The sequence below is a fragment of the Gallus gallus genome, chromosome 2 (assembly GCF_016699485.2).
Source record: "Gallus gallus isolate bGalGal1 chromosome 2, bGalGal1.mat.broiler.GRCg7b, whole genome shotgun sequence".
Classification (NCBI taxonomy): Eukaryota; Metazoa; Chordata; class Aves; order Galliformes; family Phasianidae; genus Gallus; species Gallus gallus.
In genome coordinates this window covers 108,658,352-108,679,141 of record NC_052533.1, presented here as the reverse complement: position 1 = coordinate 108,679,141, position 20,790 = coordinate 108,658,352, and the positions used below count along the sequence as shown (strand labels likewise).

The window sequence follows — 20,790 nt, the reverse complement described above, 5'->3', positions numbered from 1 at the left end:
CAAGTTCTGTACAATAATAGCAATGTAAAGAGAAGTAAAAAGCCATAAAGTTGGCTTGCACTGCATGGAAGCTTGCAGATGGTGGATGAATTCATGTCTATCACATTTTTATAATACAATGACTTTTACATATTGCTGCCAGATGGAACATAGTTTTGCATCTTGAATAAAAATCTGCAAGAAATACAACTTCCTTCAATATGTTCCCTGTATTTGAAACCAAAGCAAATCTAGTTAGATTTGGGAGGCTAAAACAGATTTAAGGAAATCTGAAAGAATATAAATTAAATCCTCAAGGGCTTCCTTGTTCTAAATTACTTCAAAATAATAGAGTTACCCACGTGTTCTGTATTTTTGTAGACAGAACAGAAAAGGAATCATAGAATTCTAAGCTGAAAACTACATTTTATTTATCAAATGCAAGATATATCCTAGGTAGATCTAAAAATAACTTAAGAGCTTTCAAGTGAACTTTGGAATAGTTTAGCAAAACCCAAGCATAACAATTATCCTTGTTTCAATAAAAAGTTATCTATCCCACAAGATCAGACCATAGAAATACAGTGCATGAAGCATAAATGCATTGAATCTTTCTTGATAGTGAGGATTTGTATTGTACTTGCGTTAAATGATACCTAAACAGACCTAATATCTAATTCAGATCCAATTATAACAATTTCAATATAGATATACCTTTTCAAACCATCAAGAAAATGCAGGATTTCCTTTTGCTTTTATATGTTCTCATCCATCACACCTGGCTTTCTCTTGTGTCTAGTTTTTGTTTCTCATGATAGCTGGTATTGCTAAATATGCAATGCTGATAGCGATGAAGTGAACTAGATGACTGTAGGGGAGAATATTTTCCCATTCAGTGATTTCTCACAAAGTCTGATTTGATGATAAACTTGAGTTGACTTCTCTCAGACAGCCTCGAGCATTGTTTATATGCAGATAATTCTGTGCTTGAACCCATTAGGCTTTTATGACAGTTATAATCAAATATGATTGGGAAACCTTCTGGCTTGCTTGGATCCATACTTACATTGTGCTTTGTGAGGTTGGAAATGTTACTTGCTATTGCTTGTAGCCAGTCAATACAGTCTTCAGCAGAGAGACATTGAATTATTCCACTGCAAACCCCATCCACAGCAATTACTTGGAACGCATTTTGCCTATAGACATGTCATAACAGATCAGGTCAGAAGAAAATTTCATCTGTTCTAGCATACCATCTTAACAATACTTGCAATACTTGTAGAAATGCTTTTCTTTCAACTGTAAGGAAGGTCAGCCAGTGAACACTGATAAATTGCTGGTTTTCCTGTTTTATAAATACCTGACATTAAAACAATCAGCTACATATTAAATGTCATATAAAAAGGTCAACTATTCCTATATTAAGTTTCCATGAAGCTATAAGAAAATCCTATTGACTTGCTCCATAGAATCTTGTCCAACACTGATTTCAGCAGCTAAACAAGTGAAATAATTGATGCATATCAAAGCATTAATAATTGAATAGTGAAGATCACAGAGAAGGAAAATGCAACAGACTGTAGGTAGCCTTTCATGAAATTCAGTGGAATACTGCACCTTTTTCTCAAAAAATTTTGTTTCATTCTCCCAATTAATTTTTAAAACACAGTAAGGCTACTGTTATAGCTTGTTAGCTGCTTTTGGTGATAGAATTTTCATTGTAAATGATCCTCTTCTTACCTGTTGATGGAATAGCTGGTGATTCAGATTTGACGAGGTAGCATTAATGATTTTTTCAATTGCATTTCTGAATGCAGAATCATTAGCAGATGACACTGGAATGCTAAGAGGCATCCATTGACAAAAGCAGTTGTCACTGGGATGTCTCTACCCCAACAACATTTTTGGAACTTACACAATGTTCAATGATGCATCATAGTTTGACTTTCCACATCTGAGTCCTGAACAGCTACAGAACAAGAGGAAACTTTGAAATTGTAAAGCCATAGCAGATCTAACTTTTGTAAAAGGCCTTTCTGGCCTTTGGGAAGGTTGACAGGTCTCTAGCTTCAGAACCCCAAAAGCTCATTATCAGCCAGTTTCACAGAATAGGATATTACTAAGCATACAGAGAACATAAAGTTCCACTGCTAGCATTCTCCTACAAATTAATCCATTCGTGGTTTAAAATCAAGCACATTGTTCAGATTTTTTAGAAGGCTGAGGCAAAATGAGTGTTATCTTCAGTGTAAAACTGAGTGTCACTCAAGACTGATATTGATTCTGCAAAACTATTAGTTTTTTACTTCACAAAACTATCAACTGGTTTTATAGAATACAGAGCCAGTATCTACCTCAACCATAAGGGTCCTTCTGTGTCTGTGTCAAGTACAGGCTTTCCTTTCATTTAGGACAAGCATAAAAATGAATTAGAGACATGCCTTTTCCTTGAGCAATTCCATCATGAGAATAAGTTCTGACTGGAAGATAAAGCTTATGTATCCAAACATGATTGTGAAGACACCCATGGTTTATCTAAATCTATCACCTAACTCATCAGTTCAGTTGTCTTTTCACAAAGGTGGTCAACTGTCTTTAAACCCCTAAAGACACCATCTAAAATATATGTTTTTAAAAAACTAACTTCTCGTCTTTACAATACTTCAAAGCTTTTGGAGGTTTATTTAAGGCATCTTCAGCTAATATACCTAAAAGGTAAAACAGTATTTATTTAGTACGTCTTTAAATGGTCTTTTTTAGCGACCATAAACAGAAATCATAAATTCATCCACAATAACATGCTAAATAAGTTATTACATAAAGACTACAGCACAATGCTCTGACAAGGGTGCTGATTAACAATAAATATATTCTCAGGACTCCCATTCTTTCTACTCTGCCTATCATAGACCAAGGAATCTAATAACACATGACATTGATCTGTACAGTCTGATGCATTTGGTACACAGTAGCCCATTCCTAAGTATTTGATCTGCATATGCGCAGAATTATTTTTCCAGGATGCTCCTGCCCAAATGTCAATGAGATGTACGGTGACCTCCTGATTTTTTTATTTTTTTTTTTTCTGAATGTGTTCGGGCAGTAGAATGTCTTAGTTTTAGATTACTGTAATAATAGCTTAAATTAATCTACCAGTCAAAGACCATATCACAACCCAAAACATATTGTATTAAATAAAAAATATTATTAATCGTTTTTAATACAACAACAACAACAAAAAGTAAGATCAGATTCTTATTCAATTACACATCTCACGTTCTAAAAATGATATACTTTATATAGTATATAACATTCTATGTTCTTTTCCTTATTATAATTAGCAATATTCTTTCCTTAACATTGTTCTTTATATTCTCATTTTCAGTCCCTTTAAAATTTTTTCTACCTTTCTTTGAAAACAAATTTTTGGAGGGAGTCATATTTTAAAATACACAGATTTATAAACTATTTTAAAACACTCACAAACTAGCTTGTTACCAGCAAAATATTGGCTCCATGTTTTTTGAGGAAAAAAAACAACAAAAAAGCAACTCTGCTTCTCTCTATCAAATGTAATTGATTTTTTATTTATTTATTTATTTACTTTTAAGTACTCTTCCTCATGTCAGATAGCACAGGAAAATACAGAGAGATAATTAGTAATCACTCAAGGTGTGAGCGTGACTTCAGGTATTCAGTGTTTTACAAATACATCTGTGAACTTATTTTTTTGAAAATTGAAATCTCAGGAATATTGCTGCCTACACATAATCTTTCTCTGTCATGTACAAGTTCTATAATGAGCGTATTATGCTTGTGTTTTATTGCTATAGAAGACTGAATGTGAAAGTCTTATATCTATGAATAGTTTAATATATCCCAATTTTCCCCATGAGTAGTTCTAGCCAACATTATCTTATCTGGAATGTACAGCAGAACAGATCTCAGATTTGACTTTTATAATTCTGGGTCCTTTATGATATATGCTGTTAATTATATATATTTCAATATATATATATTATATATATATATTTCAACCAAACATTGAGCTGAAGGTTTTCACAGAATCATATACAAGAAAGCTTACATCTCTGGCATCTATATCCTGCTCTACTTCAGCTCAGCCAATGAGCCAATGTAGCTTTTGCATTTTAAGTCTCCGGGCCAATAATTGTCAAGAGATCAAGAATCATGTAGAAAAGTAAGCATGATTTTGCTATCACTATTCAGAGACCATAAGCTGTTTTTAGTTTAACAATCATCTAGTGACTATTGACTAAACTGCTTTAATATCAGCTCTGTAAATAGGAAACAAGACTGCAAACCTATGTGGTATACTTTAAAGAAACAATAGCTCTTAGAATTAATTGAGGTTGTGGGAGGCTTTTGTGTAACTTTCAAACATTTGGTAAAAACTAATGAGAAGAAGGTTGTGATGAGAAACAACAAAAATGACCCCAAAGAAACCCAAAATTGACTTATGATCTTTTAGTTTCCATTGGGATCAGAAACCCACACCTGGAGGGAAGTGGTAACACTTGACTGCAAAACCCCTTTCCAGGGGAAAAGGTGAACATAAGAATAAAGAAATGATACCTGAAATGTTCTTCTGCAAAACAGTTATAACCGAAATATTAATGAAGATTTTACATATTAATTAAGTAACTTCATGTGTTTTTGAATGTAGGAACAGAAAAAGTTCAAGCTATTAATGGTTGATGACTAGTCAGGTGATCAGGTGATGCAATAAATTTAAGCTTGTGAACTTCCCACGTCCCATGTCTTCTGTCCCATATCTCTCAGAGCTGCATTGGAAATAATAACACTACTCTTCTTCATATATCAAATCCCTGAGGACTGCATCTCTAAATCAAGAAGTCAATAGTTTCAGCTTTCTGAACTTATTTACCTGCATAAATCTGATCCTGGAAGGTACTGGGAAAATCGTGAATGAAGAAGTGGAATTAATCGGAGATCACACCACCTTTTTTCCCATCTAAGTCCTGGGGATGTTGGCCATGAGGAACATGATAATGTATCCTGAAAAACATTTAGAAGGTCCTTCTCAGTTTTGGGCTTCATTATAAATACTCAGCAGATTTGGAAAAAAAAAAAATAGCTATTTCAAAGACCTTATATTTAGCACAGCCATCCACTTTCCTCAGATCATACGGCACCAATTCTAGCTAGCACTGGACAGATTCTAAACTTTTTGTCACAAATAAAACTAACCTATGTAAAGCTCAACATCAAAATGTTTAGAGAAAATACAAGTAGCAATATTCTAGAAACCTAACAAAAACAGATTGCATAATTTTGGGGGATGATTAGTCATAAATAGATGATTAGTCATAAATAAAAGTATTTCCTATATATTATGTTATCGGTTACAGGATTTATATATGTACCATGAGTAACGCTGTTTTCTATGTTAGTCAATCATAATTCAGGTGTTTTCTATGGCTCCATACTCAATTACATATACATCTATTCTAATTTCACTTCACTGGTATTTTATATTATATAATATTATATATTAATTCATATGAATTAATACATGATGAAAATTGTTCACTCAATATATGAATTTTACCTATTTACACAAGAGATTATTATTGTTATTATTATTATGGGGGTAAAAAAAAATATTTTCAAAAAATCCAGCACCTCATCCTTACTTTACAAAACACATACTTTTCAAAATAGAGCTAGTCATCATGCCATGTTCTGAAGAAGATTTGCACTGAAATATGTAAAGTCTTTTCTGTATATCAGCAATATTGAACCCACTGATCCTGAATCACCATCTTTTTTTAACTTTTTTCTTCATACTTTTTCTTACACATATTTTCTGAAAATAAATGTTAAAAAGAAATACCTTGTTTTTTCAAGTTTTAAAGCTTTGGCAAACTTTTAAATGAATGTTCATATATTTCTAATGTGTGTAACATGAAAGAGCACAAGGAACAACAATTTGTCTGAACAGCAGGATTTTCAAAAGTACGTTCATGTACGTAAAACACTGACACTCTGGTGAAATATTCCATACATTCCGTCAAAATAAATCCACATAAATAAATGATGGAGTAGAAAGACTAAGTTAGGATACTGTTTTGATCAACTTTTCAAGTGTTCTGTCTGTTTTCAGGAACTTTTTTCAGCTGTGATGAACCTTTAGGAAAAAGTTGAAATGTGGCAAGAAATTAGATGCAGACAGTAGATCTATGTCCAAGAGCAACAGAAGTGGTAACCCTGCTTTTAGTTAGCATAGCACTTTCTATTGTTAAATTAGTAAGACCCAAACCAGTCCTGTCTACTCCAAATTCTTTTGAGCAAAAAATCTCAGTCATGTGGATCACCAAGGTTATAAATAAGAAATACCCTACGGCCATAAGACACAATACATTCTAGAAGATAATTTCACAATATGGAATGACAATGACATAGATTTGTACATGTGTTGGAAATTCATATAGAGTTTTCATCTGGCATTATGAAGCATTCTATTCCATCACAAGGAGATATCCCAGGCAAGAAGACTGAATGAGAAAAAAACAAAACAAACTTGTTTTCATTAAATTATTATCAGTTCAAATAGAAACTGTAGGTAACTTACATAATTTTTGACACCTGCAGCAGCAATATGATTCCTGAATGGAAGCATGGCTTTTACCCTAAAAGCAAAGCTAGACTTAAAGTGGCTAGCAAAATAACCTTAGAATGCCCTCCAATTACCTTTCCACATACGTATATAAACAGCTGAGATGTTTGTTTCTGATGTTGTTCCACTATTAAAAGATGCATTTACTGTTTTTCTGACCTACAGCAAGATTCAATGCTACTACTTTTGTCTCTTTTTGATGAATGCCATCTCCTCTAAACATATATAAACTCAAAAGGTTTCTTAGATCCTCATTAGGCTTAAATCTGTGCTATTGACTTCTAAGTTTATGGGCTCCCATTTGAAACTTTTTATTAGTGAAATAAGAAAGAACAATAAAGGAAGCCAGACATTAGAGACAGGAAGTCCTCTGATTAGTGCTTACACTTCTGTTCATTTTTATATATCTGTAATAATAATGTGATATACAGATTTATTTATTCTGTGATTTCTATTCTGAGTATATCTGTCACAAAGCCAAATACACATAAAAAAAAACTATACAGAATATCGTAAGTGCTGCTTTTCATGACTAAGAAATACATAAAAAGCACTGTGTTGCATTTCTAAGAAATTTTTAATGACAAACCTGAACAAAGATCTATAGCACTTCATGCTAAAGGCACTTCACTGCATAATGCGTATTGTTCTTCAGTACAATTGTTAGTGCTAGTTAATAGGAGGAAAATGTTCACACCTTTAGAATAGGCAAAAACATGCGCCTGAATAAGCCTTTGTCAAAAGTTCTAAATAAGAAATTAAATAAAATATATGGAACAATATTCTGAAAAGGTTTCCTATCTCCTCTTTAAATGGCTATATTTTCACTTTAATAATTTTATTCTCTCTGCTCTGCAAATAAATGTAAAAGACAAAACTTTCTCAAAATTCCCATTGTCCAGATAAAAATAGTAATCACATTTATCAAAGCATAATCTCAGCTGCTACAATTCCTCATAGTTTTATTCTTAGCTGTAATATCTGGCTGAGAATTTTTAGCCCCCTATGGAACTATCTCCAATGCTAATTAGAGTTCCTCCCATGATGCTGTCTTTCATTAATTACTTTCACTTAGCTATTTCTTTTCTTATGTAATTTCATGAAAGAAATATAAGCTCTTACCGTGTTGTTGGGATGGTAGTTGAGATGCAAGCCACTGTCGCACAGGGGAGAGGAAGTGCCACTGCTTTGGTCACTGGGGGCACCTAACACCAACATGGATATACCAAAAATATATAATTAATCTATACTGTTTTAATAAAAGTTTCTGTGTTTGTGTGCTTGCATGTTTTCCTCTGCAGTTGATTTTGTCATACCTAGAACTCAAGGTTCAACTCTCCCCTGGTGATTTGCAAAAATGTTAATAATCTGCTCAGTAAGAAAAAAAATCACAAATGTTTTTGCAAATCTGATAATAAAAGGAAAGTGTGCACTTCCTTAATTGGTTCTCACTTAAAGGAAACAGTCAGACGATGCTTTTGCCATTCTCTATGAAGTTCACAGGTTTAACAGTTCTTGTAGCAACTTAGGATACAGAGCTACATCTCATAAAACATATGATAGGATCTATTTGAGTGTGCGTTTCTATGTGCTATTCTATGCTACTGTGCATTACTCAGTGTTCTCTATGGCACCACATCCTTTCATAAAAGCAGCAATGAGTTACTGGGATTCATTTTTATTTAAGAAAATTTCTGGTGTTGTATCTTTTCTTGCCTCACTAATGTTCAATATCTGGGTACAAGATAAAGATTATACTTCCACAACTGATTTTATATAAGATATATCAAAACTTAGTTTATTTAATTGCTACTGATGTAAAATCAAGGCCTAGAAGTGTTGAAATCAAACACATTTTTGTTTTGTTGCTCCTTTTAGGAAGAAGAAAGAAGCAGAAAGTAATGCCAAAAGGCGCAGGATGATTACACATATGCTTGGGTATGCTGCAACTGTGTAATTATGCGCCCACACTCACAATTTCATACAATTTAAGGAAGACAGCTGTCTGCATTTGCTTCTGATGGGGCTAGCTTACTAAAACTCTGTTGGACTTAAAATATTAAACATTTTAGATACATTTATTTTTAAATACATAGACACCTACATGAAAACTGCTGAATTTTAAATGAGAAAGTTAAGCCCTCAAAATTTACCCACATGATGTCATTTTCACATCTAGAAGGCAAAATTCCTGGACTAAACTGTTATCTGGTGCTCCATGGAAAAATGCTTTTAAATACTCTGCATCAAAATGTGAGCTACTGTAACTTAATGTAATTCCCCTGACTCAACTTTGCTGATTCACACCAGCCAAATACAAGGTGATCTGTTTTTCAAGCAAGGACTGCAGTCTTTAGTTTAAGGTGACTGCCACCATGAGATCTGGCAAAATGAGAAGCTCATATTTGGGCCACAATGCTGACTGAGAAAGCTGTTGTTAACCACCCCCAATGCACACTAGGTTCAGAAGCTGCAAGTATTCACGAGCATTGAATTAAGGTTTATTTTGGTCAAGTAATAAAGGCTTACATGCACAATCTTCATTCAGTGGCAGTTTGAGAAAAGCAGGTGCTCTCTTCAGAAAGGACACAGTTAGGGTCACTTCTTCCCCCGCATTGCGAAGGACCTGAACCTGGAAGAGAAGTACAGACAGGACACTCTGATATACATGTATGACCAAAACACAGCAGAAATATAAGCAGTGCCATGAAGTTTTCATATAGCTGCGATTTATTGCAATGACATTTTTCAAAAAGAAAGCAAGATGTAAAGCTTTCTATGTGCTCTGCTCCTAGTGACACAAACAGATAATACTGGTGTGGAAACAGCACTGGCTGCTTCTACAGCTTGCTCTCTGACACTTTTCAGCCTGTGTACCTCCTCCTTCCAGATCTGGCATCAACAGTAACCCACGCGTACAAATTATTTTTGGTTTAGTTTAGTTTTGCTGAGGTTGTCTCATAAATCTCCAACCAAAACAGAAGCTGCAGTTTCCACAGCTACACCACAGTCCTACGGAAGGACTACGGTAGGAAGGAAGTAGGGAGACAAATGAACCACCTATCCATGTGCGAATGCTCTTAGCCATATTATATCTCCCCCATAACTACTTCTGTAGCTCGTGTTCATGCCTTTAGCTTTTTTGCGGTGTGGCTAATGACACCCCCAGCTACACAGCAGAGAAAGAGGACCCCCAGGCACCTCCCCAGATTGGTAAAAAGGAGACACACAAGCAGCTAAGCAAAATGCTATACTTAACAGGGGATAATTTACATTGGAATCATGTTACTTCACGAGAGCCATGAGGTGACATAACACTCGGTATCAGAATGAACATTTCCAGTTGTTCTGCCTCTATAACTTGTTAACTTTATAAGGGTTAATTTAAGTTGCCTTTTTAATTCAGTATATATTTGACCTCTTCTGCTGTGATCTCACTGTGTCTGGATAACTCACAAGTAACCCTTCTGCAACATTGCTGTGTGACAAAATGCCTTGAAATTTAATTGATGGAAGAATGCACTTATTTAATCCATGCCAACGAGAAGCCTATCCTACACATTTAACTGCATACATACATATTACTATTTTAAGGGATACCTCCATGTGAAAATCACTGCACTACATTAAGCTAATTTAAAGCAATCCCTCAAGAAAAATTGTCAACTTCTCACTTAGATGCAGTATTTCCTATTCCACAGTGGCAGCTAGAGAGAAGTAACAATGTGATGACACATTATTTGAATCAGTATCTGAAATCCCCTCTGAAATTTTAGACTATTTATTATGTAAAATAGCACACTGGTTGTCAAGGCATTCTTTGCAATGTAGTATGTATGCATGCCAATAACCAAACATACATCATAACAAATTTCATCAACTTAAATCATATTCCAAAACTTCTGCTGTAGCAGAAAGATCTTCAGTGAGTACTTCCCATTTCTGATCTTTTAGATTTCAGAATTCAGAAATAACACTTATTTCATGGGAAGACAATGACACTGTCAGTGGAACAGTCAGTCAGATCAAGGCTCTGAAGTCCTGAATTCCATCAGAGATCATCTTGTAACCTCAGAAAACGCATCCTTCTCTCTTCTGTACCAGTCACACGGTTCAGAATAGTCATAGCCAAAGCAGACAGGAGGCATGTTTTCTACACTGAAATCACAGATGTGGATAGACAAAGTGCAGGAAAAATAAAGCTATCCTTTACCTTTTAAAAAAATGTCTTTACTCAAGAACAGGGAAGAAAGGGAGAAGTTACAGAATTAGCAACTCTAACTTACAGAGTCATCTTCTGAAGATACCTAAGGACACCACCTGTGAAAAAAGCTGAAACACTAAACTCTCTCCCTGAACACTTTTCTTCCAAAATTTAAACAAGCCATAAGTCCACATGATTACATTTGATAATATTGCTGTACAAATGCTAGAAGTTGTCCTAAGTAGTCTGATATGACCTTTCTACTCCAAGCTTTCTCTCTTTCTCTCTCAAACTTACAGGATGAGAAACTGTGATGAAGAAGCTGGTACAAAATCTAGATGAAGTCATCAATACTTATTTCAGTAAAGCATATATTGGAGTACATAAAGCACATACGCCAGAAAGTGATGGGATTTGGCATGTAGAATAAAGAGATATAAAATATTGAAAAAGAAAACTACTAGTTAATGATTACAAAAAGAGAATAAATGAGCTATCAATCCCATGCCACTTACTTTTCAGTGATTATCAAATCCATTGTTGGAAATAAGGTTAATTGAAGAAACTTCCATTTTTAACGGAATTAACTGTCTTTTTGAAGCTTTCATTTGAAATCTCTACTTCAACTTTACATTTTTGCCTTTCTTTTATATAAGCAATAAACAATTGTTGAACTCTATTAAATCAAGCATGCCTTACAGGAATGGTTTACTTGGTATCCTCATTCAACATGCAATTTCCCTTAGTGTCTTTCCTTCATGCAGAAAGAGAATGAGATATGAGAGGAAATCTATTCTTACCGAGGACTGCTGAGGAATGTTTTTAGTAATATACCAGAACAGCTAATGTTCAGAAATGGAAAATTGATAACTTTTATAAAAGGGTAATGGCCAAAATAAATGTGGCTAGTTGTTATGGAGAGTTATGTCTCTGAAAAAAATTAGATGTTGAAAACAGGGAGTCAAACAGTTTGACTGAAAGATACAATACAGAATGAGCTTCTAGAGTTTACAAACGTGAGTGGAATCCCAACAGTGAGAGATACTGGCATATTCTTTCTTTCTTCTCTCTCCATCATTGCCTGCCAGTACTGTAGCTAAAATTTTTACAGAGCTATTTCGTTAAAATGAGTCCTGCATGAATGCAAAAGTAGTGCTTGTTCAGGCTTGGAAAATCTATGTTAATGAAAATATATCTATCTGCACAAGTATATCTATGCAGATCTGAAAATGCATATTCCACTGACAAAGTGGTATTTTGAAGAGGTAGATTTTATGGTGGTGTGTGATACTTCTGAATAAAATATCTACATAACAATAACACTAGTCTGAACATTCAGTAATACCTATAATAATGTTGCCTTTTAATTTTATAAAACCTTTTAAAGTGTCAGTTAAAGACAACATTAGAGCATATGCTGATGTCTCTCTATATATTCGCAAAAGCACTGACATGTGAAGTCCCTCTGACTTCAGTAAGTATTTTTCTTAAATGAGACATCACATTCACTCTTCAATTACAAATTAAATTTATACATAAATGAATTGGCACAGACTTAAACAGAAGACAACAAAAGACATATTCTTTAAGATTTGTGATTTCCTTAACCACAGCAAATACCACTCTTCACTGTAATTGAAAGCAAAAAAACAGTTCATTAATGAATATCTTAAATTATTATAATTTGAAAAACAGAAGAAGGATACTGTGCACTGTTATTCAATGTACTGGTATCATCAAGTTCATCTGCAGATCCCACAGTATGTATTCTGGTACAATGACTTAAAGGCCCTAGGCTAGAAGGCTCGACACATGCATACAACTGCCTCAATTTATGTTTAATTATGTAAAAAGGCAATTGTTTTGTTCAGTAAAACCCACGTATGTGATACATAATAGTATAGATATTCACAGTAAAAATATGCCAGAGTATGGGGAGTTTTAAATTCCCATGCTTCAATGTTTACCACAATATTTGCCCACAACAAATCAATTACTATAACAGCTAAAATCACCACAAGTTTTCTTCCTTCAGAAAATCTCTCTTACTGATGTATAGCACAAAGTGGAACATAATTTTGTGACAGCAGTTCCAACTCATGCTGCTCAACTGAAAGCATACCTCAGACCATAGTTTGACATTACCAGAGAAGTTGATTGCTGACTGGTCAGAGAACTTTATTTAGATATTTGGATACAAAATCAAATGAGTTGCACAATGAAATTGAAAGCTTCCTCAAGGAAAAAGAAATGCATGTGCTGAGGATGGATGAAGACATTAACTTCTATTCAGACACCACTTTTGCACCTAACTTGTAATCAGTACTGTTTTATAAAAGGGAAGCTGGATGCAGTAATGCTAGTAGTGACAGCAGAAAGATCATATTAAGCTTATCACTAAGCAGTTATTCTGAAAAGTGGCAGAAAAAGGTTTAGTGTTTCTCAAGATGACATGGGAATTGAACCAAGGTAGCACTTACACAGAGAATGTTCCAGCTACAAAGACACTATATAAAAGATCATTTCAAAGCAATATGCACAGTCACTTGGGATTTGATGCTTTTGGTAAGTCCCATCAGACTTAGCACTCAGAAGCAAAATTATTCTCAATTCCAAGTGACAGTACTCATTTGAGCTAGACCATCAGGTGATTTCTCAGATGGACACTGTCACACCAACCTGTTATAACTATCTTCTGTCTTCACCCATCAATCTTTGCCCCACCTGCTCTCATTGGCTTATAAACCAATGTAGACATAAAATTTTCAGTAACCTCAAGACTCAAGTACAAAGTAGAACACTAAGTGATCTGCCTTTAAAAAGAGATAAAAAATATAATCATGTTTTGAGGTCCAAATACGAGCCACAGAGTACTCTGACTTCTGTCAGATTCTTCTTCAACATACTGCCAAGGTAAAAAGAAAATTCTATCACTTCAGAAAATTCTATCACTATTGACAATCAAGTTGGAAGAAAAGATTAGTTTTTAAACTTGTAAAATGGTATTTTTAAGTCTTATTATTATGCTCCACAATCAGTACTAAAATGCTTAGTAATATTAGAATAGCAACAGACAGCAATTATTGCTGAGTTACATGTTTATCTTTTCAGAAGTAACAGAGGAGTGCCCCTGCAAAAGATAATCATTCAAGAGATGGAGGAGGAAAAATGAAAACCTAACAGAATTACAAAAGTAAAAGACTGCCAGAAAAGATGATCTGGCAGTACTTTCCTGTTCTTCATTCATTAAATTTAGCATCATTAATAGACATAATTCTGAAAAAAATATTGCTAGAAGTGCTTAATTTGCATTCCTTAGGTCATGTACTCTAATTTGGAATTCTGTTTTACTAAAGATTGCATATTACTGGTCATCACAGTTCACATTAAATCAAATCATTAGCCAATACAGAAACTAAAACAAGCAAAGAATTAGAACTTGTTAAAATTTTAAGTGTTTGAAGAATGGAAATGCCAGTGACAGGTCACAAACTCAAAACTCCGTATCACCCTCAAAAATAATAATAATAATAAATATATATATATATATAAAAATTCTGACTATATTGCTTACAATGACCTATCTGTATTTTCTCTGAATCGTACCAGCTGACCTTCAGACTGTCAATTCTGAGTTGATAGAAAGGAAGGAGAAATGGTTTCAAGCTCAAAGAGGGTAGATTTAGATTAGAATATAAAGAAAAAATATTTTACAGTGAGGGTGGTGAGGCACTGAAACAGGCTGCCCAGTCATATGGTTGATGTGTCCCTGGAGACTTTCAAGATGAAGCAATGGGCAACCTAATCTAGCAGTGGATGCCCCTGTTCACTGTAGGGGAGTTGGACTAAATGGCCTTCAGAGGTTCCTTCCAACTCTAAGAATTCTATGATTCTATGATTATAATGCAAAAGTCACTTTCAAACAGTGTGTTCTCTTAATGGTCACTAAACTTTATTCCATGGACTTCTACTGGTCTGGGACCATGGTGCATAGAAGAAACAAGTACACACAGATACACCAATTAGTCACTGAGTAATCATTCATTCCAACAAGAAAATGAGTAAGTAATATTATATCACTATTGTAAAAGGATGCCTTATAGTGCAAAGATTAGTATTTTAAGTGTGAAAAATGTATACTTCATTGCATATTACATTTAAATGTTTCCTGTATCCTATAGCATATATTAGAATATACACAACATGGACAAAATTTATTTTCATGTTCTGACTAAAGTGTAAGCAATGAGTCAACTGAAATTTGACTTGATTAGTGTATAGACCTTACGTGAGTGTTTACATGATATACAGTTACTCATATCTCACATATGACAAAAACTAACCTATGCAAGTAATCAAACTTCAAAGAACCAGAACACTAATCCAAACTCTGTCCATGTTTCATGAATTTTTTCAGTACATCTATATGTAGAGCTGAATCACAGAAGTGCAAATCCTTTTTTTCTCATTATCGACCTCCATATGGTTTTCCTCTAGGATTACTCAACTACACTGAATAATCTATGCAGCTATACAGTTTCAAAAACTACTCTTCTTTAAACTCTCAGAATTATTCAATCTTTTTTGAAACTTAACATATACTCAACTGCTGGGCACCCACGATCTTTCTATACTAATTTATAAACACATTTTTAAATTATATATTTAAAGAGTTTCAAAACAGCTGACTGAGGAAAACGAAGGAAACCCATTAATAATACAGAAAATGTTAGAAATAAAGTAGAACAGCTGCTAGTATGGTTGAAACTAAATTATGTTTATTCTACATTAAAGGTATGAAATTAGAAGCTTGAAAAGTTTTGGACAAAAAAAAATATATATATTTTTTGCTTTGGTTATCACAATTGTATGAGGCTGATAAAGCCATCATCATTTATATAAATTACTTAACGCCATCATCCGTCAAACATTTTAAGTCAAAAAGCCTAGTTATGATTCCAACTAGTTGTAGTAAAATGTGTATCTTATCTCCTACTGACATTACATGCTTTAGTTACAACAGAATTTATTTGTGTAAGCCTCTCATTGGTATTAGAGCTCAGAAATGTACATAGGAGACAGAATTTGGTTTGGATCAATCTTACTGCTGCTTTCCAAATAAAAAATTAATCAAAGCTACTTTAGAATTAATATGTGATCCTGTTTATAAGCAAAATAAAACTCCTGCTGGAATCAAGTATTTACAGTACTGTTACAACAACATCTACAGACTTCTACAAAGCTTTCCCAAAAGGTTTCAGAACACCATCATATCTATGTTAACTTTTGTGTACAGTCAGATGAATGACAGGCTACCCCCCATTAGCCTGCAATGGATTTCACCTTTAAGACACAAGACGTTTTTGACTATTAGTCAGAAACCAACTGTGACAGCAGGCTTTACTGAGATGGTTGTTCTTCTTAGCTCCTCTTGACTACATGTGATGGAAAATATTCAAAGAAAGCTATCAGCACCTGCAGAATGTTTAAGCAACCTGCAAAAGCTTTGCACATGGCTTCTTCATAACAAATGCCAATTGCTTTTTTCCCTTAAGGAACCCTGATGCAAAACTTCAAAGATTTTTTTAAACTTTTTCTCAAACAAACAAACAAACAAACAAAACACCAAAACAAACAAAAAAAAAAAAAGAAAAAAACTTGGACATTTTAACACTGAGATCAGATGTAGAAATTCCTCCTACTTAACCATGTCTGCACAAAATCCTTTACTAGTCACCCAAGTAGTATATTTTTTAACAGACATTAGTCCCATATAATATAAAGACATTATCCATGGCATATTCAGAAAAACAACATCAGCTATATTCACATTTATGTGCATGAGTTCTTGACTACCTAGATACAGTTTGAATAAAGACCATTAGAAATCCTTCTATGAATAGAAATGCATTTTCTGGTGATAGAAGACATTATGCTAAAGCCAAAAAGCTTCAGATACAAGCTTTAGCACTTCCAACATTTTCTTTCTTCTAAGTAAGTGTAAATAAAAAATCAAAGCAAGGTTGAAAGTGCATATTCTTTTTCCTAGCAAATAGCAAGAGGAATTGAACACTGACTTGGAATTAAGGACCTGAGATTTTCCAGGTAAAGTGTGCTCCCTGCTATAGAAGTGAGAGAAGGAAATAATTACTTATTGGAGAAAATAACTTATAGGAGGAAATAATTCCAATCAAATTTTCAATTTTAAGGATTTAGAGGCTCTTTAAAAAAAAAAAAAAAACACAGTTTGGTTATACTGCACTTTATTATTATTATTATTTTGTTAGAGTAATGAACCTTTAAATGGTCTGAGGTTTCTAGATTTGATAATCAACACAGAAGTTGCTTCTTTATCTGTTAAACAGACAAGAATTCACTTCCCCTTCAGTGAAACTTTTTAGACACTTCAAATTTACCAGAAAAAGTGCTTTCACAGTTAAGTAATATATGACAGTCTTAACGCATTTACTAAACAAATTTCTTATTCCTGCATGCTGTTTGTAAAAATATCATAATATGCAAAATTCAGGCACGTTACTACACTAAATATCATGTTGGCTACTGCTTCTGTTCCTAATATTTCAAGAGTGAAAGTTGCCCAGTTGGCACAGCCATTTGAAGTACATTCTTAAATTTCAAATGTTTTCTGAACAGAGATATATCTGAGATTGTTCAAAACATTGTTTGAATGCTCGCCTGTTAAAGCAGAACCCCAGTTTAAGTGAGGGGTCATGATGGAATCAGTAACAGAATAGGAGTGTGCTTACACTAATCCCATTGCAAGACTGGGGTCAAACACACAGCCAGTGGCAAATTTCACATTTACATATTCAATATAAAATTTGCTGATGGCAAATATGACCTTAACATTTACTTTTCATGAACAGTCACACTAATCAAGCATCAGCACATAAGTGTTCATGAAAAATTAATAAAAAATAGACTTAAAGACTTTGAAATCAAATTTTAATTCTAAATTTGAATAAATATTAATATGCAAGCCTACTGCTATTTGTTCAACACTAAATGTTATCAAGTTCACAATGACATAAAGTATAACTCTTGGACAAATTTGTATATTAAGTAATGTTTTAGATCAATGTATGCAGTTAACTCTGTTAAGCTTCTTGGCAGCTAGGCTCTAATCTCAGAGAAAGATATTTTAGTAGTTCTGAAAATGTGCTCAGTAACAGAAGTTTTCAACTGAGAAAACGCATAATAAGAGTCTTTAGTGACATTTAATGCAATGGTGGCCTTTTTGTTGTGGAGAAATAATTCTGCTGCATCTAACTGAAACTGAGAAACTGACTTGGTACTTCATAAATATTTTTTTTAAATGAGGAAAAAAGAGTCCTTAACCTATTAAAAAACTTCAGTTGTTACTTTTAGGCAAAGGCATACATATTTTGCTGAGCTGGGATTCAACACAGTTATCAAAAAATATGAAATATAAATAAAAAGTACTGTCTAAACATTTTTTACATTTATTTTCAATAGCATCTAAATTTTAAATTTTGAGAAAACTGAGTTTGGAGGTACTCACATTGGGTATTAATTAACTGGATGACATTTACAGATATTTTACTAGCTGATGCTGTGACAAGCTACTCTCCATCATATTTGAAAACGCATCATCATCAGGTTAAGCCCATGGTGATCAGAAAAAGAGAAATGTCACTCCTATTTTTAAGAAAGGGAGAAAGGAAGATCTGGGGAACTACAGGCCAGTGAGCTTTACCTTCGTGCCTGTGAAGATCATGGATCAGATCCTTCTGGAAGATACATGAAGGCATATGTGAGACGAGGAGGTGATCTGAGACAGCCAGCACAGCTTCATCAGGGGAATATTGTGCCTCACCAATCTGGTGGCCTTCTGTGAAGAAGCGATGGCATCAGTGGACAAAGGTAGGGCAACTAAGGTCATCTATCTGGTCTTCTGCAAGGCCTTTAACATGGTCCCATACTACATCTTTATCTCTAAATTTGGAGAAATGTGGATCTAAAGGATGGACTATCCAGTGGATAAAGAATTGGTTGGACAGTCACAACCAGACAGTTGTGGTCATCAACTCTATGCCCATGTGGCGAAGGGTCATGAGTGGTGTCCTCCAGGGGTCCATCTTGGGACCAGTGCTCTTCAACATCTTTATCAGCAACAGAGATAACGGGATTGAATGAACTCTCAGCAAGTTTGTGGACAATACCAAGCTGAGTGGTGCAATTGATACAACAAACAGAAGGGATGCTATCCAGATGGACCTGGAAAAGCTTGAAAATTAGGCCCACATAAATTTAATGAATTCCATCAACAAGGTCAATTACAAGATGTCACACTTGTGTCAGAGCAATCCCAGATGCACACACAGACCTGGAGAAGAACTCACTTACAGCACCCTTGTGGAGAAGGACTTGGGGGTCCTAATGGACAAAGATCTGGACATGAGTCAGCAGTGTGAGCACGCACCCTGGAAGGCCAACTCCAGCCTGGGCTGCATCAAAAGGGTGGCCAGCAGGGCAAGGGTGTTGATTGTCTGTCTCTACTCAGCCCTCAGGAGATCCCAACAGGAGTACTTACTGCAACCAAGCCTGGGGACCCCAATACAAGAAATATGCAGAACTGTTGAAGGAGGTCCAGAAGAGGGCCGTGAAGATGACCAGAGGGCTAGAGCACCTCTCCTATGAAAAAGGTTGATAGCGTTGGGCTCGTTCAACCTGGAGAAGAAAAGGCTCCAAGAAGATATACTGAAAAGCCTACCGAAAAAGTATCATCAGGAGGGAGGCTCACTTTTCCATTTAAATAGAAGTCTTCCAATGAGATGAAAAGATTTTGGCTTTGATAACATCTTGGACATTCAGAGCTATAGCAGTACTGGTAAAATTTTAAATGTCTTTGTACTGTCATTGTGATCATTATTGTGCAGTTGATTCATTTTACTCTCAAACCTCACTGATAGACAGAGGATGTTTTATATAGCTTGTAAAATCTTATAATCTTCCAGGGTGAAAGATGTTTAAATGCAATGTTTTTTTCTATTAGAATTCTTTAAAGCATATGCAAGATCTCACCAAACTTTTCTCCACAATCAAAAACTCAAAAATAATACATTATGACCTGACATGTACAGGAGACTTTGAATGTGTTTTGTATTAGATCTTTATGTAAATATGACTGTATATAAGATTCCAAAAAAGCCTTAACATGCCTGAGATATGAAGATTTTGTAAAGGATGTCTGTTTATCCATTTAGTATGTAAATGCATTATACTCAAAATATTATAAGAAGAAATTTCAGTATTTCAGGGAAAACAGAGATACTCTCAGTACTTACTACTTGCACACTGACATGCTAAAATATGGGAGACTTTTTAACGCAGACTGTTCTTTTGAACTTTCCTTTCACCGGGTCAGCATAATTAGAACCTTTGAAATATTCTGAACCAGGCCTGGCCTGACAAGGGCATGTGAAGTAGAGCATATCTACCTACACTTACAAGACCTAATTTAAAGATACATGTCATTACCTTAGTAATGTCATTTCAGCTTGAGCACTGACTACTTCCCATTTTCTCCAGAAAAGTACTAACAGCACAAGAAGGCAACAACGTCTGCAAGTCTTAGCACTACAGTCTGAATAAAGGATAACCTTTGTGAATTTTAATGCAGAATTTCTTCCTTCTGGCACAACATCTGCACTTGAGTTTTTCTTGTGATCTAACCTAGTGTTTTAGTAGGCACTATCTTGCAGAATAACTAATGGGAAACAGGTACTACCAAACTGAACTTGTAGAAAGATTCCATTACTAACAGGGCAATGTCAAGAAAAAAAATTGTTAAACTAGAAAAACAGGCACACTACTGACAAACAAGTGGCAGAACACCAGTAATATACTCTTCTATACTAGTGAATAAGAAATATGGAGTGGGTCATTTGGAAACTTCCCTATA

The 20,790-nt window shown here is 34.5% G+C and overlaps 1 protein-coding gene across 4 annotated transcripts in view; it reads right to left on the bottom strand.

Moving 5' to 3' along the window:
- Window positions 1-20,790, bottom strand: part of SNTG1 (syntrophin gamma 1) — a 334,747-nt gene that overhangs the window by 94,706 nt on the left and 219,251 nt on the right. For all 4 annotated transcript variants that reach the window (XM_025147957.3, XM_004939849.5, XM_419197.7 and 1 more), the window contains 4 exons: window positions 9,170-9,272; window positions 7,763-7,845; window positions 4,889-5,019; window positions 1,046-1,175 (listed from right to left, as the gene is read on the bottom strand). In XM_025147957.3, coding sequence (XP_025003725.1) covers window positions 1,046-1,175; window positions 4,889-5,019; window positions 7,763-7,845; window positions 9,170-9,272 — 447 coding nt within the window. The remainder of the gene's footprint in view (window positions 1-1,045; window positions 1,176-4,888; window positions 5,020-7,762; window positions 7,846-9,169; window positions 9,273-20,790) is intronic.